The 22917-nt window shown below is 43.5% G+C and overlaps 1 protein-coding gene across 4 annotated transcripts in view; it reads right to left on the bottom strand.

Annotated features, from left to right (window-relative positions):
- PACS2 (phosphofurin acidic cluster sorting protein 2) overlaps positions 1-22917 on the bottom strand; it is a 141341-nt gene that overhangs the window by 27049 nt on the left and 91375 nt on the right. For all 4 annotated transcript variants that reach the window (XM_067536357.1, XM_067536358.1, XM_067536359.1 and 1 more), the window contains 3 exons: positions 19658-19768; positions 12168-12276; positions 3016-3058 (listed from right to left, as the gene is read on the bottom strand). In XM_067536357.1, coding sequence (XP_067392458.1) covers positions 3016-3058; positions 12168-12276; positions 19658-19768 — 263 coding nt within the window. The remainder of the gene's footprint in view (positions 1-3015; positions 3059-12167; positions 12277-19657; positions 19769-22917) is intronic.

Genomic DNA, 22917 nt, shown 5'->3' with positions numbered 1-22917 from the left:
AGAACTTGCCATGACACTCAAAGTCATGAAAACACTGTCATCTTAGAAAAAGTCAGTAAGTCACCTCACTGCCTTAGGGAGATTAGTATGTGGGCCGATAAAGGAGTATATCAATAGTAGAACCACAAAGGCAGATTTCCTGTGAAGGTTACAGCTTAGGGCAGAGAAAGACACACAAAGGTGAAAGCAAGGTCAACCTGAACCATAGGTCAGCCTTAGGATAAGGTCAGCTAAGATCTCTAAAGCATTTGGGACTTTGACACTTACACATGGAAATATTATTGATTTACACAACACACACAAAAGTTGACTCACGAGGATCAGACAAGGAAGAGTAAGTCACCCCCAACGTAAAAAGCAAGGGAAGATACTAAATTGCAACAAAAACCAGAGGAGAGATGTGTGGCTGAAGAGAAATCAACAGGTCCATCCTTTCTGCTATTGTAAGTTAATATAATATTATAAAACATGAGAGGATTGAATAACCTAATAAAAAAAGTAAACCTGAGAAAGGTAAGATTGCTCCATTGCTATGCTACATGAAATACATCAGTAAGAGAGTAGAAGTTCTAGAAGGGCAGGGCAACGAAAGTTTTCATTTCCCTCAGCATGCTTACAATGGCAGGGTAAAGGGAATAGCAACTCAGTCACTAAAAATTTAACCGTAGGTGCCATACATACAGAACAAAAAGATGGCCCCTCTACCCGAAAGGGGAATCTACACAGATGGTAGAAGGATAAAAAGCAAGGGAAGATACTAAATTGCAACAGAATTGGGTAAATATAGGTGATGTGTAATGATGGGTAAACAATGAGACAGTATTGGCCTGTATGATAGGCAATGGTCTCTGACCACCAACCGCCTAATCTCTGTCAAATTTTTTGTGGTCCTCACAGCAAAGGAGAGTTTTGAAGAGGAGGTTGAAGGTGGAGAAGGAGGTAATGTTCCCAGGCATGAGGCCAGCATGGAAGAAAGCACAAAGGTGCCAGTGGGAACATTTAACAAGTGGGCAGTGCAGACAATAGGAGAAGAGCACTGACAGCTCGATCGCGAATGAGAGCAGATAGATTGGGGATTGACTGAAGGACCTCGATAGTGGAGATGAAACTCGTGTTTGTGATAGAGAAGGGGGAGCCAGTGGAAGGATTAAAAAGAGACGGGGTAACGTGGTTAAAGTGATGAGCTAGAAAACAATCTTTGCAGCAGTATTCTGAATGGGTAACAGTGGGGCAAGATGGCATTTGTCAAGGCCAGAGAGGACACTGCAGTAATCAAGACACGATGTTAGAGCCTGGACAAGAGATTTAGCTGTGTGGATGGATAGGAAAGGCAAGGCTGGATCTTAGAGATGTTATGCAGAAAGAAATGCAAGATTTAGATATAGGCTGGATGTTGGGACAGCTCTCAGTCATATGGTTTGAATATTAAAATACTAGTACTGAGAAAACCGTGAACAGATTTCATACTAAGAATTCCAAAACCAAAAACTTCATTTTAATAGTTAAACAAGATGATCTCGGTAATTATAGGCCTTTTACTTTGACCTTAATTCTGAGTAAGATCATGGAGAGGCTAATATGGGATGAAACCAGTAATTAAGTAAAGGATTGTAATTAATGCCCATGAGCTTGATTTAAAGGAAAATAGGTCTTTGTCAAACTTGATTTTTTTATGAATTGTAGGCTTGGTTGATAATGGTACCTGCATTGAGATCACATACTTGGGCTTCTATGAAGTGTTTGGCATAGTGCCACACAACAACTAGTCCTACTAGTTCATATATTAAATGGATATTTAAAAGTTCTCAATGGATCCTCAAAATAAATTCTATGTGGAAACAGCCAACCCAATGGGAGTGCTTCTAATGTGGTCTGTTCTGATAACTGGGCCTACAAATTTAACCTAATTGTGAGCTCAACTGTGAAAAGTGAGTGAAAGTTCAGGAAGTGTCACAATAACCTGTACAAGTGCTGGTGGGAAAAGGTATAAAAGTGGACAGACAGAATTAGACCAAACAAAAAGGAATGCTGATATAACTCCAGGACTGTGCCAGGCATGAACGTAAATAAGAAAAGTGTGGAACTGGAAATTAATTAACCAAAACTGGTGTTTTGGAAATTAGGCCTAATTGGTGAACAAAATAATGAGGGGATGGGCTATTCCACCCAGCATTCAATTTTAAGAGGGTTTTTTTTGTTTTTTTTGTTTTTTTTTTTTAAAGAAGTAGAGCTAAAACTTGTAGGTTTCTTTTTCAAAAAGGTCTTGTTTTCATTTTGAGATTATTGATAAAAGAACAGTATTCATTTTGATTCAGAGTTAAGCTTATAAGTGATGTAATATGCATTCCTTTATATACGATATTATGCTAGCAGGGTAAGGTTTGAGGCTGTTAACTGTGTGTGTCCTGGCTTTAAAGTGATCAGATGTTTTAATTAATATGCTGATTTTAAAAAAAAGACTTGCTGTTCTGAGCATTAGATTTGCCTTGCACAACACTTTTCATTTTAGAGAATTTATTTCCTGAACACTAGGTACCACACAATTCTGGTCACCCACAGGTAGAGTGGCACACAAACATATAACCTGAAGTGCTGAGAGTCTGTTGCAGAGAGAAGAGAGTAGGGCTTTTTTCAGCTTCAACAATTTAGAGGTAAATCCTCAGCTCAGTTTCAGGTCGGGATTTGCTGGTAAATTTCTTTTTTTTTTTTTTTTTTTTTTAAAATATGAGGAAACCCTCTTTAGAGCACACATTTTTGCAGAGAGGATAATAAGTGATGAATTCTTCAGCCCTTGAAGTCTTCAGATCAATAGTGGAGGCCTTTCCGGAAGATACGTTCTACTCAAAGACAAGTATTTGACTCGGTACAGTGGTAACTGCGTGAACTGACTGGATAATCTAATCCTCCCTTTTTATCTTTAGAATCTACAGATCCCGGTGAGATGGTTCATAATTAACCTTGTTTACATTACGTAATTCACCAAACTTTAACCTGAATGTCAAAGCAAATACTCACCCCAACAAAGGGAATGAACTTCTGGGATGATTCTTCATCAGGGCTAGAAGTAACAAGGACAGAGTAATTAATAAATAACTCATTTCATCATTGAGACAAAATTGATGTTACTGTTTCAATCAAGCATGCAGCAGGAACTAAAAATGTGCAAGCGCCAATTTTATTGCTTCTCTCAGCACCCCTCTGATAAGACTGGGGAGTATTGTACCTCTTCATGTATCTTACAACAAAAGAGGACGTTTTCCCTCTCTCACTTCCTTGGATTTTTTTTTTAAACAGAGAAACATGCTTTAATGACATGGCAGTAGATCCATTCACACACGAGCTCCTGTTGCAAAGAAATGAATCCATGCCACATCATACATCACCAGCAATACAGAGACCTGTAGGTTACTTACTAATAACTGAAGCTCTCTGAACACATTGCTTTCATGAGTCTCACTTTGCATTCAAGTGGCGTACCTTGCAAATCCTGGAAAGCAGTTAGCCTGCCATGGGCTTACCAAGCCATTGCACATTACTTGTGTGGCACCAGACACACACCTGCACAAAAACAACAAGAGTTCTGTGGCACTTTAAAGACTAACAAATTTAATTTTTGTAGGCATAAGCTTCCGTGAGACTCAGCTCACTTCATCAGATGCAGGGTACATCTGCATCTGACAAAGTGAGCTGAGTCTCACGGACGCTTATGCCTACAAAAATTAAATTTGTTAGTCTTTAAAGTGCCACAGAACTCTGTCTGTTTTTGCTGTATACAGACTAACATGGCTACCCCTCTGGAACTGTTACACCTGCACAAGAATGTGTCCCCTGCTACAAGGAGCTAACACTCAGACAGATACAATGCCAACAAAGCCCAAGTCCCAGAGGGGAACAGAGTGCTCTAGGGACACGACCAATGTTCAAGAAGCTAACTGGAAACAGTGACTTCAGGAGGGCTAGGAGAAAAGGCAGGTCTGAGAATACAAGAAAGGTGGCAGTTAATCCAGACAGTATAATGGGGGACAGTCCCACATATGGCCAGGAGTGCAGCGATACCTCGACTTACACTTTGAAGCAGGTGACACATCAGCCCTGCCCAGCATTCAGAAACACGAAGGAGTGGAGAGAAGAGGTCCGTGGAGCTGTAGGGGCCATAGAGGGGTGGTACAGAGGAATGAGAGAAAGCAGGCGGCACGCTTAAGAGGCAGAGAGTCAAGAGGGAGAAGTGATAGGGAGGAGAGGGGGAAAGTAAGGTACATAGGGTGGCTAGTGGGAACAAGAAGTTCTAGGGAACCACCTTCGGACACCACGAGTGGTGCAGGGACGGGGACAGAATGGCAGAGGTCAGAGGTCACGTGGAGTCTCTCTCTGGGCAGCCAGTGGAGAGATCTGAAATGGGGGCGTGCATGGCTGAGGCTGAATTTGAAGTCAAAGACAAACGAGCTCTGAACACACAACCTTGGAAAGCAGGTGGGAAACCATGAAGGTTGAGTTTTAAATCTCACGATTTTTGAACACTTGGAGTGCTGCACTCCTGCAAGAAAGGCGTTTGCTGTGGCCTGGCCTATTGCAGAGTGCGGCTTGGACACTCGAGATGGGAAGAATGCATCAAAAGAAACCAGCAGCCCTGCGGTGCTCTCTGCAGCCGATGCTCTGAAAAGGTGTGGGGACGTGAAAGATGTGGACAACTGCACAATTAGGATTGGCTGGCCAGCTTCCTCCCACCCCTGTGTACGGGGCAGCATGCAATTGAGGGAAGAGTGACTCAGTTACAGCTCACTCCCTGCTTCAGGGGCAGAGGGTGTTTTACAGTAGCTCTTTATATGGTGCAACTTACCCTTGCACTGGCTCAGCTGGCTGGCGCGTTGGGGTGGAACCAAGACACTGCTCATTTCCCACCCCAGCCATGCTGAGCAAGAACTAATTATACAGATGCTTGGTTCCTTTATCTAGGCTTTACATCACACCCTTTTAACTCCAGTGCTAGCCCCTGCCATGTAACCTCTAAAAACTTCCTGAACAGAGAAAGTGCTATTGAGCCATGCCTCTGAGAAATATTAAATGGACAATGGAAGTCGGTAAAGCTGTTGCGATAAAACAGTAATGGAATTTCAGTCCTTTGCTTCTCCAACCAAATAGATAAAGCTGTCCTCAGCTGATAGAACCACATGTTGGCTGGCCCACGTGGTCAGTGGAATGATGGCAGTACCAGAGTATCATGCTTCTTAATCTTGCTGCTATTAAAGTTTTCTGTAAGCCCTAAAAAAAGAAAATCAAACCAAGTGCGGCTGCAGCAGAACACTTGCTCAGTTCTGCTGAGTACAAATGCTGAGTCCCAGAGCAGATTCCTTCCAGGGAAAGCTAAGAAGTTGATGATTCTAAAATAATAATTTGCCCATTTTAAATGGCAAGTAATGGTTCTCAACTACTGTTCTTGACGGTTGAATAATGGCTATTAAATGACAACTAAATAGATTTCAGTTAGAAGCATTAACCCAAAATCACTTAGTTTGGAAGAATACACTATGCTTTAAATATTGTTCTTTTGTGCGGTATAGAAGTTTGCTTAGTTTTATGCCTATTAATTATTTTTCTTAGCGATGTTCGCAGAGAAAAACCAGCAGGATGGATGGACATACGTATTATAAGTGGCGCTCAGACACAATGAGCACCACAGAAAACCTTATTTGTTAACCAAGTCATGCTTCAACTGGAAGACCAGGCAAATTTGTGAAAAAGGATTAAAATGGATTAGAAAAAAGTGGATGAAACAAAAAATCCCTTCTTGAAGTCCTTGTTAAAATAATATTCTATCATGAGAGATGACTGAATACCCAATCTTGTAATGTACCAATAATCAGGACTGCTAGGAACTGCAGAAGTACTTGACTGAAGCTTCAGCATCACAAAGCAGATTGGATTAGATCGCTGAATGAGCAATTCTACAGTATTTTTTTTTAAATGGCTTTGAAAATCATTGTCCCAGGCGCCTTCATTGGACACTTCTCTCGTAGTTAAATTTTGGATCTTGAGGTTGGATCAGACTGGCAGAAGCTGGGATTGGGGGCTGCTGGCCTCCTTCCCTTCCCCAATCAATCAGTGGGGAACAAGGCTTACAAGCCAGTCTCTGTCCAAAAGAAAATGAAGGACCAGGGCTGCTTCGCCTGGCTAACTGAACCCAAGGAAGGCCTAGCCTGTACCGGAAAAGGTTTGATGAAATGGTGACAGTCAGAAGGGTAACTTAGAACTACAGGAATTTGAAATAATATGGTGAAAAAATTAAATAGCTGCCCCAATCTTGCAAAATGTGGTCAATTGATATTAAGCTTCCATTTATAAAGGGTGAATAAATAATCAACAGGTGATCTCAGGTTGTTACAGACCTGAGTAATATGCTATAGACTGTAATAAGATCAGTAAGAAGGTGTTCGAGTTTAAGTAATCTGTTGATCTGCAGAGGGGAATAACAGCAATTAAGTCTGAGGGACGTGAAGGTTAAAGGCATTAATTTTGTGAGGTACTCACGTATTACAAGGTTAGGAGCCAGATAAATACTTAAGATTGGTTATTCAATTGTTAGCCTTTTATGAAAACATTTATTACTCTTTATAAACTATAAATGGAGCCTTAATACAGAGTGTGTCTCAGAATGCATCAACCTTAACAGGGAGCTTTTACATTTACAGTCTGCGGTCCTGACTCAGGTTCTTTGTTCCAGCCATGCCCTTATGCAGGCATTTGGAGAAACGGGGGGGAGGCAGTTCTGTCCCTGGAGCTCACACTCTTGTGCCATTGGCAGAATTGTACAGAGCAGCCCTATCACTCCCTAGAATTTTCATCTTTAGGTCTAAGAGCATCAGTGCTCTCAGCTAAGTCACTGCCACTGACTACCACAAAAATATTGGTTTTGATTTTGTCAGCTTATGAATAAAAGGATGAAATCGCTAGAAGTCATTTAGATGCTTTGGAAGATTCACTTCCAAATTCAATTTCTTCCTGTGGTTGGAAGAGTTTCAGTCTCTCTCTGCAACTTCATACCATTTTCAGAGGTCATCATGCCCCTGAGCCACGTCACAAGCACAGGCTCTCTGTTTCCTCTTAAGACACTTTTCAAGTCATTCACAGATCTAGCCAGTTGTTTCCCCTCATTCCTTTCTCATCGCCGTTAATGCAACCATGGCGCTGCATTCCAGTTTGCTCACTGCTGTGCTTCGGAAATCCATGGCATTCCCTACCATCTGCCCTAAGGCATGCTATATGCTCCATGTCTACCACAGTAGCACACCACATTTGAGTGTTCTTGGTCTCCCAAGAGATGCAAAATTCTTATTAGAGTGACTAAGTCCTTGCAGACCAGCATCTCCTCATGGAATGTGATTACTGAATGATCGTGAGAGTACAATGGAACGTATGAAAACATCACATTTCAGCCCAATTAACCCCCGCTGCACAGTTCGGAGAAGTAAAGGACACAAGTTGCATGAAATTTTCCTTTCAGTTCTCCAAAGAGGAAGTGCTGTCACGTTTCCATCAAGTGCTGCCACAGGCAAAAGGTGGGCATGGATGAGCCAAGAGGAGGCATGGTCCAGGGGAAACAACTTAGGCTGCCACTGCATGCTTCCCCCCAGTTGCACCTAAATTTCAGCATACAACTTAGCAGCTGCAGAGCACGCACTTTGGAAGAGACTGTGTTGGGTGCCAGGCCCTGGGCAGTGTCCTGCAGTGAGGGGAAACATTTTTCAGACATCCTTCGCTGCTCAGTGGCATGGGAGGTGCTCTGGCAGCGTTAGCTACTATGGTGCAGCGAAGGCTTGGGGGCTCGGCTTGCAGCAGCCAGGTTAGTAGAGCTACCGCCAGTGGATGGTATTGGCGCTGGTACAATGCTGCTGGCGTCGCTAACACCAGCTTTCTATGGCACAGCAGTCTTGGACCCCACTACCTGCTCTGACCAAGGTCAGCAATACCCCACCACCACCCACCCACCCACACAGTATGTCACTCAGTAAGTGGCAACACAGAGGAGACGTAATACAGCAAATCATTTTCGCCCTAAACCCCTTCCCCTCCCCCCATCTCTGTACTTTGAGAAGGTCAGCAGATACTCCAAAGAAACCAGGCAAAGCTTTCAGACAATATGCAGTCTATCACAAGCAGCACATGCTTCAGTCTTGCCATGACAAATAGAACGGGGGGCTCGGGAGAGGGGTGGGGGGGAGAGAAGGAGAGCAAAGGTCACTTCATTTAAAGCCAACTGGCAGAAAAGAAGTTATAAAGCAGCTCATTACACATGGCTAGGTTCTGAAGACTGGCTTTTCTCTCTGGTTTTGGTTTCCTCAGATCATTAGAGCTTGTTTAACAGAGCAAGTGCCAAGATGCCAGGGAGATTTTTAAAGTTTCTAAAAAGCAGTTTTCTGTGAACATGTCAAATAGAGCTATTGCCTCCAACACAGACCTTCACGAAGGTCCCGTAGCTTTAAAGAAGTTGTTTCCCTCTGCTCAGGAGGGAGATGGAGCATTCTAAAAGGCCTTGTGATGGGGACACTGAATTGACATCACTTCAATATCCAAAGGCTGGATAGTTCAGAGCTGGGGCAGAATGCAGCATCTGTCAGACCACACAAACACCATCGAGGTTTACAGAACCGAATGCCTCCTGCTACTCTTTTTATAGTCTCATTTGCCTCCTCCCCCTCAACTTCTCCTACATTTAAGACGCAAATGCTAGCCTGAATTTATGGAGTCTGTGCCGCTCCAGGAGCTCTATTTCTATTCTTGGGGTTTTTTTTATTAATATTATTAGTCTATATTAACAGAAAAGGGAACATCTGGCCCCAATCTTGAAAGACCTACGGGGTTCTATTCCAGCTGAAGAAGTTTCAAAACGTGCAGTCTTAGGATATGTCTACAGAGGGATAAAAGACCTGTGGACTGGCCTGGGTCAGCTCACTTGGGCTGGCAAGCTAAAAAGTTCTGGGTAGATGTTCAGGCTCAGGGTGGAGCCCAAGCTCTGGGACCCTGGGAGAGTGGAGAGTGAAAGTCTACCCCAGTGTTTCTCAAAAAGTGTTCCGTGGAACCCTGGGGTTCCGTGGGCTGAGTTGAAGGGTTCTGTGAAAAAGTGGAACCGCGCTGCCGAAATCAACACAAAATCGCGCGCCGCGGAAAAGCTGATGGCGCCGCCGAAAAGCCGTGAGCGCGCCGCCGAACCGATGTGAACGCGCTGCCGAAAACTGCTTACAGAGCACGCCACCGAAACCAGCCTACACCGCGCTGCCGAAAAGGGGAAGATTTCCTGGACTTGTCGGTGGAGGTTATCGCATGGCCGCGCAAGGGTGCCGCAGCAAAATATAATTGAGAAACACTGGTCTACCCAGCAATTTTTAGCCCTACTTGCCCAATCAGTTGACACAGGCCAGCTGCGCCTGTGCCGTGGGGCTTTTATTCTAGTGTATATGTACACTTAGGAGGACACTTGGAGCCATTGCTGGGAGCAAAGAACGTTCTTTCAAATTACAATAGTGACATTTAAAACCTTAGTTTAGCTCCAATCCTTCATATACTACAGTAAAAGTCCTCATAGCTGTGACTGAAAAGCAGGTGTTACCTGAAAGTTAAAAGACCATATTTATAATATCCTTACCTGTACTGATACATTCAAACTCAAATACTGTACTATTCTAATCCCTTTTACATATGTGTTACCTATTAACGCCATTTGCTTAACTCAGTTTTGACAGTAGGAACCAGACTGGCTTGTTTCTCTTTCACAGTCTCATGACCTCAACTGACGTTGGCCAAACATCTTTATTTTCTGGATAACACTATTATTCTCAAGTTTATTTCCTGTACAACCTGCATTTTGGGTCCCAAAACAATTGGCTGTGAGGTACCTGTAACAGTGCATTCTGCCACCAGAGGCAGAAGTGTCAAAAGGAGCAAACAGAACGTAATTTGAAGCACAAGTTAAGCATCCCAGACCTGCAGGAGCTGTTAAACAAGGCATGAAAGACCAGCCCAGGAAGAGTATGTGAGGGGGAAGGGAACCTAAAGAACGGATACCTTATGGTAAAATCAAAATGAAAGCTCTTTTTCCTTTTCAGAAAGCAAGCAAAAGAAAAAATGAACATGTTATTATACTTTTGACAGAAAGCAACACATTCTTTTAGGGAGTGCTAACCGAGTCCTACGTGTATGTTACTCGAAGAAATAATTCCCCCCCAAGGCACTGCCATCAGTGAATTTTGTTTCTGAAGGAAACCATAGTTGGGAGATAATTTCCCATCACTCCACGTAATAAATTGCTTCTCTAACCTCTTTAATTTCCTGTGTGGTACCTGGCTGAAAGCAGAAGTTGTTTTAACATATCCATAAATAGATAGAGTTTCTAGAATCCAATGACCCCACATTTTAGTCAGGAAGTAAAGATACCGGAGAGTCAGGGCTTGTGGCAATGGCTGAGGAGCCAAATAAAGTTCTCCATTATTTCACTTCAAGGTAGCCCCAGACAGACCAAGCAATCTCTGCATGGTTTCTGGCACAGTGCACCAAGAGGACCTGAATGGTTTGATGCCAAACCCATCTTTAAAAAGGGAAAAGGTGCAACCAGGGAATTATGGTCTATTACAGGCCCAAGTGAGCTGCCAAAATCTATTATACAAGAGCTTGATGGAATAGGGTGAACAGACGGGTGTAAATAGAAACCAGAACACTTTAAAGAAATCTGAACAGCTGATCTCAGATGAAATTATCCTCCTGGTAGGGAGGTCAGACAGGCTGTTGACAAAGGGAACACATGTGATCTCTAGCTAGACTTCAAAATGTTTTCAACAAAGTACCACTTACAAACTTGATTCTTAGATGAACCAACCTGGGCATGGCAGAAAGCCATAAAGTGGATAAACTGGTTAAATAGGCATGCTCATTATAAACAGGAACTGGTACTAGAAATGGATAAGTCAAGGAGGAACTGAACAAGAATACATCAATTAAAGCATGCAGGAAAGACAAAGGCAGCAATATTAGAACAAGATAATGATGTAGTAAAAAGATGTAAAATGTTTCCCTGATGTATGTGGAGTTTCATTCAGAAATCAGGAGACAATCAACAATGAGCAAGTAGAGAATCGCAAACTAACATGGTGCCAGTTTTCAAAGAGGAAAGAAAAGTAACGGATAATGACTGCCCGTAAATTTAGCTTCTACTCCTATAAAAATTGAATGCAAAGAACTACTTTAGTGTACCATTAAAGTTGCAAGTTCTGCACTAATTTACAAAGTATCAAACTCAACTTTACCTCACCTGCGTGACATATGTGGTATATTTCCCATTTTTAGTCACTAACTGAAAAAGTAATGTAGGTGAATTAAAGCTACTCTGAGAACTGAAGGAATCAGGAAATACAAGAGCTCAAGCTTGCCAATGTTGGATTACTTTATCTTAAAGAAAAGAGAACTCCTATGCCAACACAAAGCACCTCTGCCTGACTCCCATAGGTCCCCCATCATCACGGCCACACATGGGCACAGCTGCTTCATGCCCTACCCCTCCTCTGACTGTGCCCCTATCCTGTTTGCAGGCTCCCATACTCTTCACTCAACCTACCTCTCACAAGCCAGCCATACTGACTGGGGCCCCAGTAATGCTCTGGCTACCAAGCAGAGGAGCTGCTCCTTCTCCTACCCATCCAAAGCCAGGCTTGCACACCAATTCTGAGGGAGGCAGAGGCCAGGACCCTCAGAGACACCCTAGGGGAGGGCTATGGAGAGCTCATGCTCCACGGTCTGAAGTCTCCCTTTCACAAAACATTCAGACACTGGCGCTGTAAGCAAAGCCAGATATCTCCCTGCTTAATTCCTTGGCATCTGGAGACCAAGCAGGTATACTGGTTCCTCTCAGGCTTCTCTGCTCTTCAGATACTTTCTTCAGCTCAATTGATGTAAGACAGATTTCTGGTTGTTTTAGATTTGTCATCTGCTATCTAGCCAAGGTCACTCACGTACCAGGTACTGCTCCTTGGAAGAGTTCTTGATTTGAATGTGCAGTTTTAACAGGTCGTTTCTTAGACAGTTTTAAGGTGGCCAGTTATATTTGTGTGTAACAAGTGAAGTGGTGTTTCCCCGTCCTTCCTGGATTTCCTGACATTCTGGAAATCATTACTGAAACAACATACCTTTTCTGCTTGTACGTCAACATTGCTTCTGCAATGGGCAACTGGTGTGCACAGTTTGCCCCTGCTATATACTGGGTTATTCTGGAGACAATATCTGGTGTTTCCTGAACTGCAATAGAATGAAAAAGAAAGACAGGAGCAGAGTGAGGACTATTCTTCACTAATGAATATTGCAAATTTCATCAGCAATTACTCAAATCATGCAGTCTTGACTCTCAGAGCAAGAAAGAAAAATAGGAGACTTTGTCAGTCACTTGGTCAAGAATTAGGTAATGAAAAGAGGGACTCAAATTTAGAAAAACATGTCTCAAAACTAGATGTGAGCCAGAGCAGATAGCAAGAAAGACTAATGTGGTCAATATCTTGTCCTCCCTCTCAAGAATTCAATGTGTGGCTCAACACCACCCCCTGCTGGGAGGAGAGAGATGAGGCACCACCGCACAGCAACATGAATTTCTCTATCCCCCAGGGCTGAGTGCATGACTTCTGGCAAGCCAATGGCCTGGGGAGAGGGAGAACAAGGGGTCACCCAAGGAGTGGTGTAATGCTCTACTCCTACAGGGATGCAGCATCTGCTCTCCAAGAAGAGCCAAAATGCTGACCTTCCTCACAGAAACACAGAAGCCAAGACCAGTGTTTTGGCAGAGGTAGTCGTGGTTCCGTGGGGAAGGCTGAGTTGAGTTTTGCATTTAAAATAGGAATCTGGCCTCATGTATGAAGAGCACCAAACAGAATGAGTTTTCTGAGAATTTACAAGCAAACCTATTTAGGAGTTAAAAATAATTTAAGATGGGTCTTTAAGATGCTAAATTTTTGTCAGACCATTTTTTGTCCTGAATGTTATTAATGGAAATAATGCAAATTCAGACTTCCCATATGTTAAAACTCACTGAAATTGCATGTATTGGCTACATTTGAAGAAGTCTTTTAAAGAGCCGTATTTATTTTTTGTCATTCTTCATAACAAAAACTTTCTTTAGAGAAGTTCACAAAGAACTGCCCTCTTTCAAAATGGCTGCCACCTCCTTATGGTTTCAATAGGCTTGAGAATCATGAACTAAGATGCCCTCTTCTGGCTTGGTCATCACCAGTCATTGTTTCCAATAAAAGTGATCTTCCCTGAAGGCTTCACTCCCATTTGGTGGCCAATTCAAAAGACACCCTATTAATTAAGAAAGGGCACCTGCGACCTAAATCCTGCTGGAAGAAATGGCAGCCATTCTGAAAAAAGGTTGTTCTTGAATTTCTCTGAGGAACGTTATTCTTCAGCCACTGAATAAACTTTCAGTTATGAAAAACAGCAAAAAATAACCATTATTCCTAAAAATACCTTCAGACTTGGGCCTATGCATATAAAGCACTAAGTGGTATGTTCTGGAGGAATAAATTACAAGCGTTTGAAAATTCCACTTTGCATGTAGAGCACAGTATACGCAGTTCTCTCTCACTGTACTTGTAAAATGCACAGCTATGGAAGGTCATGCAGCACATGTGCTTATCCATTACAAGATCACATGTTCTTCTACAACCTTGAAGTAGCACACATCACTACATATGAATCTGTGCATGCCAGTTAAATGGAGTCCATTATAAGGGAAAACAGAGTAAGTTCTTACACCAGCATAAAGAAAAGTTTTACTGGCACATACAGCCCACCTAGATATGGAGATAAGCCAGTTTCAGAGCTAGCTTTTGTACTGAAGAATGCAACTAAGGCAGCGCTGCTGGTTGAAGAGAAAATCTGTGCGGTGCTGGATTATAATAAATACTTTATGGAAGATGTCAGTTGTAACTCCTTCATTGGGGTTGCAAGCAGAGTTTTTTTCAAAGCTTTATTTTTATCCAACAGCCCACAACTTAATAGGAACAAGCTATTTTGACTTTGTGCTTCCTCAAATAATTTTTTCCCCTAAGAGTTAAATTCTAGAACAAGGACACAAACCAATCCAAAGTGATTTCTTTACCTAATCTAAGAACGTCAGCGTTTTCTCCCTAAAAATGAGCTCTTTGCAGTCCATGACCAACCACTTTTGTAGATGCCCGAACAAAACCGAACATTAGACAATTCAGGAAAGAATGGATTTCAAATGAAATGATTGTGAACGTGCAGTGGTATGGAATGAATGGCTGTCTACAAGCCTGCCATCCAAAGCTTTATTTGTTGAGAACCTTAAATGCTAAAGCAACGGCAATGATGCTGAACTGGATCACCTGCACGTCAATTCCATTCTTCTCCCTCAAGACTTTAAGGAACTAAATAAGAAAAATGCCTGCATTCTTAGTTCCCAGTACCTTAATGAGCAACTCTGCTCATTGAAATCTTTGAACTATTTGACTTCCTAATTAACTCTCACAGGCCAGCTGAGTTCCTAACTGAGAATACAGAAATACGCCAGGTTAGGAATATCAGTGAAAAAATACTTCATAAAAATTAAAAACTAAATGTATTCATGATAAGCAAGTTGAAAGTTTGTACTTGTCAGAGTCAAGGTTGTTTGTGAAGCACGAATAGTGAATTTTTACGTCAATTTCGTCATTAACTGAAATAATGGATTGTAAGAGTAATGGGAAAGAAGAGATCACTTCCCTGTAACTGGAAGTCCTTCAAGCTGAATGATCCCTATTTGTATTCCAAAGGAGGGTGCGCACACACGCCGTGTGCTGAAAGATTTCTGTAGCCGTGTCTGTCGGCCCGCACATGCTCTGTACATAGCCTCGTGGTGCAGGCATGGTTATATGAGGAGGTGTAGGACAACGCTCCCTCAGTCACCCTCTTATAGCTGAGCAATGCAGACTGCAGCAGAGGGGAAGATGGAAGGATATTGGAATACAAATAGGGACCACAGAGCTTGAAGAACTTCCAGTTACAGGAAGTAACCTCCTCCTCTTATTCTTCTAGTGACTGTCCTTATATGTATCCCAAACGCAGGTGAGTAGCAAGCAGTGATCAGTGCAGAGGGGGTGTGAGGATGCAAGAGATATCCCAGTCTGGAGGACAGCATGACTTCTGGCTGCATCAGCCACCACCCCCTAGACTATGGCCTGATGGTCGGTGAAGGTATGCACGGAACACCATGTTGGCACTGGCACATGTCATGCCAGGGTACGTCCACCAGGGAGGAGGTGGCAGCTGCTTGTGCCCATGTTGAGTGTGCCGTAGTCTGGGCGGGCAGTGTGGCGTTAGACATCACATAGCACTTTTGGATGGATGCAGAGACCCACTTTGAGATGCACTGGGAGAAGAGGGCTTGACCCCTGGATCTGTCTGCAACGGCGAGAAAGAGGCGTGGAGAGGCATGGAAGGCACAGGTCCTGTTGAGTTACAAGGCGAGGGGGATGTCAAGCGAGTGCAGGGTCCTGTCCACAGGAGCAGCATGCGGTTTGGGATGGAAGACTAGGAGGTGGATCAACTGGTTGAGGTGAAATTCTGAGACCACCTTTGGGAGAAATTAGGGGTGAACGTGTAAGGAAACTTTGCTCTTATGGAAGTCTGTATAAGGTGGGTTGGCCATCAGGGAGGCCAATTTGCTGACCCACTGAGCAAAAGGGGGAGAGTACCAGTTCTATTGCACCCTTGGCTAAGACAGGGATCACCTCGTGTTATATAGGAGGGCAGGATGGGAGGGTCCTCCCAGTAGGAATCCAGGGTGGGAGGGACACTGGTGCAGCAGGAAGGTGAAAAACTCAATAGAATAGCCATGCCACATGATCTCCAGCATCCAAAGTCCATGATGATTTGCCCCAGTCGTTGGCAAAAAAGACAAGACAGCCCCCAAAGGTGACGGGGCTGAGGGTAGCGACGTGGGGGGCTCGCAGTTCTCGATGTGCACGTCAAAACTGTGCCTTGGGTGGTTGCTGAGGCAAAGAGGAAGAAGTGGTCATGGCTGCTGGGACCAGCGTCACCATCAAGGGGCATCCTGATAGTGGGGATAGGTGGTCTGGTAGAGCACACAGGACCAGGGCCGGGATGGTTGTCATTGCTGCCTCTGCTGGGTCGCTGGGCTATATATCCCAAGAGACTGGAGTGTTACCCTCGAGTCCTTCAGGGAGTGAAGGGACTCAGGGATGTAAAAATTCCTTTAACAATTCGTTTAAACGTTCTAAAAATAGAACAGCTTTTGCTCGCAGGGAGGCAGAGTCCAGTGCAGCTCCCCTGCACTCCACATTTAAATGTTTAAATAGCTACTTACCATTTATATGTTTAGCCTTTTACATCCCTAGAAGGGACTCACCAGTCTCTGCCAAGAACACCTTGGCCTCGTCAAACAGGAAGAAGTCCTGGATGGTGCTCTGGACCTCCTATGAGAAGCCGGAAGGCTGCAGCCACAACTCCCAGCGCACAACTACATTGGTGGTGAGGGAGTAGGAGAACGTGTCTGCTGCATCAACCGCAACCTTCCTCTACAGGACCTGGAAGCATTGCCATTTGACCGGGGGCAAGCTGACCAGGAACTCTGCCAGCTTAGCATAGTTAGCAAAGTCATACTTTGTCAGCAGAGCATGGTAGTTGTTAACAATGCGAAACGGCAATGATGTGGAGTAGACCTTCTGGCCCAGGAGGTCCAGGCATTTGGCTGCCCTGTTCGGGGGTTACAGCCTGGTGCATGCTGTCTCGAGTGTTCGGTTGTCATGTGTATCACCAAGGAAGTTGGGTGGGGAAAGAGAAAGTCTGCCCCCTTACAGGGAACAAAGTACCTGCATTCTGTCTGTTTGGGCACGGGGGCACAGGAGACAGTTGTGTGCCAGAACACCCATACAGACTGCAGGGTAGCATCATTAATGGGCAGTGCGACATAAGACGGCCCTTTGGGCTGGAGGATATCCAGCAGTTGGTGGCATTGGTCCTGGACCTCTTCTAGGCGTATCCCCAAGCCAATAGTAACCCTCTGCAGTAGCTCCTGGTTCTGTTTATGGTTGTCAGGAAATGAGAGAGAGTGGGTGAGATTGAGGCAGCATCTGGCGAGGAGAAGACGACCGTAAGAACCAATGGAACCGGCTCCAGCTCCACTTCCAAGTCAGAGTCCGATGGGTCCGGAGCAGGGGCCATGGCCAAGCAGTGCGAGGCTAGAGACAGTGGATATGGCCAGTGATAAGGATCCCAGGGTGGCCTGTGTTACCATGGTGTTGGGTCCTGAGGTATAGCAGACCCCAAGGATACCAGTCCCACGGCGGCAATGGGGAGGTATACCCGATGGGTGCACTGGCCATGGCCAGTGCTTCACCCGGGCATGGGAGAGGAGGACAGTTCTACTTCTGAGAAGGTGCCAGCGTTGGAGGTGATGTCCGGTAGCAGGGGAGCCATCAGTATGGGCGGTGTCCAGCTGGGGGCCCAGAAAGGTCCATGCCCCAGAAGGAGCAGTGTGTCCACTGGAAAGCAGGGTTCCAGTACTGCAAGCAGCAGGGAAAGTGGGCAGGGCAGGTCCAGGTGTGCCAGGGCTCTGGGGAATGTCCCTCGGACCGTCAGTGGCGTCCATGGCGTGGAGTGCAGAGACGTTGGTTGCACTGGTGGTGCGAGCCCTGGAGAGCAGTCTTGGTGGGCAGTCAATGCACCCAGTGGTGGCACTGTCACATCTCTCTTCTCCTTCGCTTTACCCTCAGAACGGGGAAGGTTAGATGGCAGCATGGTGAGGAATCCATGTGTGACGTCTTGCCCAACTGGGTGCAGCTCGGGGAGGGAATGTGGCGCTTGACAGCGGTCCATGACGGGGTTCCGGGTGGGACTGTGCATATGGCTGGAGAGCCTCCTATACAAGGAATTTATGGAAGCAGAGCAGACGAGCCTCATGAGTCTGCGGCGGGAAGGACCTAAAAATCTTGCAGGGAGCAGCGCTTTCCCAAGGCAGTAAAGGCAATGGTGGTGCTCATCACTCAGTGAGAATGAGCAAGGGCACAAAGCACAGTTCTTGAACCCAGAATGCAGGCCATAATTCCCCAGAGAAACAGGGGTAGGCGGCAGGCTCCAAATGGGGTAAGGATGAGACTAACTACACTAACTAATAGTAACTAATTATAGAAGAAAACAGAGAGAACCAACTATATACAACGACTGAATCATTCTCGCAGAGATAAGGATTCCCACTCCAACCATGCAGCAGTAAGAGGGAACTGAGGGAGTGTCGTCCCACACTGCCTCATATAACCTCGCCAGCACCAGGAGGCTATGTACGGGCCGATAGAAACTGCTACAGAAATCTCCCGGCTCCAGTGCATGGCACACACACACACACACCCATGTTTGGAATACATATAGGGACCATCACTTGAAGACAAAATAAAAGTTGCTTTCTTTGATCATCTTCATATTTTAACAGACTAATCATCCTCATGTAGTTTGTCAGAGGGTTAAAATATGAGGAGCTAACTATAATGAGAACTTTGTGTTGGAATGATAAAATTCTATGTTGGATTTTTGGAACTATTTGGCCAATGAATTGTTATACAAAAGAATAAAAATGATGAGACTCTAGAAGTGAGTGTCAGGTTGTAGAAAAAAGATATGGTGTTTTAAGAATAGTATGTAATTGTGTAAAGGTTGTATCACAATGCACACACAAAGAGGCAGAATTCAGGTTTCCAATTCAGAGACCATCACAATATGCACATTCTTTTTGTCTAAATAACGTATGTAACCCGAGTGAGAAGGGCAGAGTACAACACCACGTTTATATTCTACTCTGCTTTTGAGGGAAGAAACCTTTAAGTAGAGTAAAGAAGAAAGAAGAATTTGCATTATACATCTGGTCCCATGTGATCTTGTTAGGACAGTTCCCCAGTAAAGTGACCCATTCTAACATTTCCTGCTGCTTGAACTGTTTCTGAACCAAATGGGAACTAGTTGCTGATCTGACACTGGCTGGTTCTCACTAAGGTTGCTGCAGTGATAAAGTGTGTCTTTCACTGGAACAGATGGTTCCACCACGCTTCAGAAATGTGAAGTTTAATTTTATTAAAACATTATTCTCACATGCAAAGTATCTATTTTGCAATGTCAACGATGACAAAAAAAGAAGAGCTCTGTGTAAGCTCGAAAACTTGTCTCTCTCCAACAACATATTACCTCATCCACCTTGTCTCTAAAATCATTTAGATCAGTCAAGACTATCTTGAGGAACTCTGGAAAGACCTAAGAGCTACTGTGGGTAGCTGACTAAAGCGATGGGGAAGACCCATCGACAAAAAACAACCAACCAAGATCTGGGGAAAACTATGGAAATCTGAAGAAAGGCACTGGATCTCCTGGAGAGGCAGTGGAAGACCACAAAGAACTACATTAGAGGCTGCAAAAGAGTCAGCATCTGAAAAAGCAATATGGAATTTGGTGGGGAGGGGGAGAGAAATGAATACATAGACAATGAAATTCTCAAAACTCTTAGATTTGCAAAACTCCTGCAAATAAATGCAAAAACCTCTTGCATTTATTTGCTATTTTCTAAAATTCCGAACTCCTTCAAGCTGTTTGTTCCATGCAGTTCAAAAATGAAGAGTCTTACCAGTGGTCTGTGCTTCAAGTTTGTTAAACAAATCTCTCCAGGCTAAGTCTTGGAAGAAGTTGTTGTACCTGTAATCTACAGAGCCCAGATACTTTGCCACTGGATGAGAACCTGCAAGAAGAGAAAAATAAACCAGTTGCTCCAAATGCAGAACATACAGCCAATGTTAGGCCCGGTCTACGCTAAAAAGTTATGCTGACCCAGTTATGTCACTCAGGGGTCAGAAAAATTCACATTCGAGAATGAGGTTGTTAAGTCAACCTAAGTCCCCATGTAAACAGCACTCTGTCAATGGAACACTTCTTCCATCCACCTAGCTACCCATCTCTCGGGGAGGTGGATTGCCAATGAGAGAATCCCTGCCATTGGCGTAGGCAGTGTCTTAGCTGAAGTCCTACAGTGGCGCATCTGTGCTGTTGTAATATTTCTAGTGTACACAAGCCTTTAAATTTTTTTCATCCTAACTTCTAAACAAAATTATATTAGATGCTCCATTAGTATGTCTTCAATTGCAGCAGAAAGCAATTTAGGACAAAGTTTTCAGGCTAATGTTCTTAAAGTTAGGATCCTAAATAAAAGTGGCCTGATTTTCACAGGTGATGAGCATCTGCAACTCTCTGACTTCAACATAGAAGCCCAGCCATATAGGTTCTATACCCAGTTATGGATTTCCTTGCATTCTAGTTAATGATGCCCATCAGGCAGCCATTGTACAGAAACTCTCATTCTTCAGCAGAAGACAAATAACCATACCATGAAGATGCAAATTAGACATCTAGAACCAATCACAATGCAGACAGATCCCCACCCGGAATTCTTCCCTCAGTAACCAAGCTGTGGGGATGCAAATCTCTCTGCTCCAATTGCATAGTATAATCTCTGCAGTTCAGATAGAACATTCTTCACACATGAGCCAAATTGTTTTCCAGCATCAGAGACGCTGCTTCCATTTGACTCCCTCCAGCAGATCTCAACATTCTAGAGTTTAAATGAAAGTAAAAGTCTGAAGAAAACAGGGGCTGAGAAACTACTGAGGAGAGAAATACTTTTAAAATGGTGAAACCCTTTGATTCTGCTATTTCACTTAGGCTCCTGCTTTAGTCAAAGGGAATTTTGCAAATTACTTTAATAGCAGCATGTGCCTCAGAGCCTTCCTTCATCTCAGTAGGTCACTTGTCCTCAAAAGAGCTGTGATATGCTGTCTTTATGTTTGCATTCAGAGAAGACAACCTCTCCTCCAATTTCAGTTCTAATTCATATCAAAGGGAGGATGCAATTTAATTCAATCCAGAAAAACCGCAGTTTTTTTCCCACTGGGGGAAAAAACAGCAAGGCTTTATTAATGAGACATGTGAAATGCAAACAGGGTCCATAAAGGAAAGCTTGCAGTTCTACCAGAACATGCACACATGCTAAATGTGTCCCTGATCTACTAACTAGTTAGGCCTACTGCTGCTATTAGTCATTAAATGCACACTTTTATCAGCTTATTTGTTCTTCCAGCACCTGGCCTATTACAGAGCTTTACCACATTCAGATCTGCATGGTCAGAGAAATCGCTGACTCATGCAGAGCTGGATGAGAAGGGCAAGGCATTAAAAAACTAAGTTCTGGAGCTAGTAATTCTGACTCCTGAGGTGTCGGAAATCTTCCACCGCTTTGAGATGAGCTGTTTCACAGCTTCCTTCAAAAACAGATTCATGATACAAATCTGGATACGCACTTTTAAATGCTAGAGGAGGATGCAACTCAGGATCACACCTTCCATCAGCCACATTCCACCCTCTGCTGATCTGTGCTCAACTGATCTTTTTTGTATTTGGGATTAGTCATGTTGGCTAGGTAATGGAAAGGTTCCAACAGCTTCTCCAAATCTGTTGATGTTATCCTTGTGGGCTTCCAAGTCTTTAAACAGATCAACCCACACTTCCACTGGGACTGTTACATTTGTGTCACGAGCCTGTAATCTGCCAAAGTTTCCCCAAATTCACCTCCAATAATAATGCCACTCTGCAGAATCCCTTGTTGTGTAAAAAGCATGTCATGTTTCAAATCAAAATCCTCCTTGTTCTCAGTGCAAGTTTCAACACATCTATGTTAGCTAGAGGCAAATAGACAAGAACGTGCAGAGTTCCACTGCATGGCTTTGGAAGTTGGGGCATTAAAACCTTTTGTGGACAGCCAAACAGAAAGCTGCCAATGGTTGCAAAAGAATTTCTCAACATGCAGAATGATCTTTAGGACTGTTACACATTACTTCTTTCCCAATGAGTTTTAGATAGTGTATTGAATACCCATGAATTACGGACAGTGGTTGCATTCTTTTGAGTTTGTACAGGGTGGCTGCTATTGAAACCAGTAATAAAAACGAGTGCTCCAGAGACGTTTTCTCCTTTGCTATCTGAGCAAATGGTGAAGACCTCCCGGTCATACCCTCCAAGAATGCAGAGAAAAGTATCTTCAGTCATTTGGACACAATATGGTCTTTTTAGTCCTAGAATCAATGGCATTATGCGGGAATGCATTTTTTCTATGTGGACATACACAGCTACAAAAGGATCATTTCTAATGTTCAACCATCTTGCATTAATAGCTATGTGATATTTTAATAGCTCTTTTTCCCTTTGTTTCTTTACAGGCAGCAACTAGCAGCGGACCAAGGAGCACAAGTCTGTCTAAAGGAGACTATCCAACACAAAATGACTCATTTATTTCTATCAATTGTTCATTTTGCACAATCTCGAAGGCAACATTAGCAGCATAAAAAGGGTTGTAACTTTATCAGGTTCAAGCCTTTGCCTTTCAGTTATTTTTATGGCATAACCAATCCTTGGTCTTTGGCAATTTTTGGCTCCTGAATGAAGTTGATGAAGAAGACCTGATGGAAAATTGGAAACTGGTGCTTAAAGGTAGAGTTGGTCGGGAGTTTTTCCATTAAAAGTCTTTTTTGTTGGAAAACTCTGCTTCAGCAAAACAAATTGTTCAGAGGAAAGGATCTGTTTTGACAGATTTCCCATATCAAAAAAATTCTGAAGCTCTCAAAACATCCTATTTTATCATTTTAAAACCTAAAGTGTTCCAAGACTTTTCACTTTAGAAATGTAAGTTAATTTATAGTAAAACATAAATTCAAACGAGTTAAAATAAAAACAAAGATGTTTTGATCGATCCAATCATACTTCTATTTTGATTTTCAGTTCATGAAAATTTGAAAAGGGCTTTTTGGTCCAATTCAGGAGAGGAGATTTTCAAGATCTCAA

This window comes from Emydura macquarii, unplaced genomic scaffold (genome assembly GCF_026122565.2).
Source record: "Emydura macquarii macquarii isolate MOO-44397 ecotype Brisbane River unplaced genomic scaffold, CSIRO-AGI_Emac_v2 contig_3534, whole genome shotgun sequence".
NCBI classification, from domain to species: Eukaryota; Metazoa; Chordata; order Testudines; family Chelidae; genus Emydura; species Emydura macquarii.
This window is presented reverse-complemented; position numbering and strand designations above follow the sequence as displayed.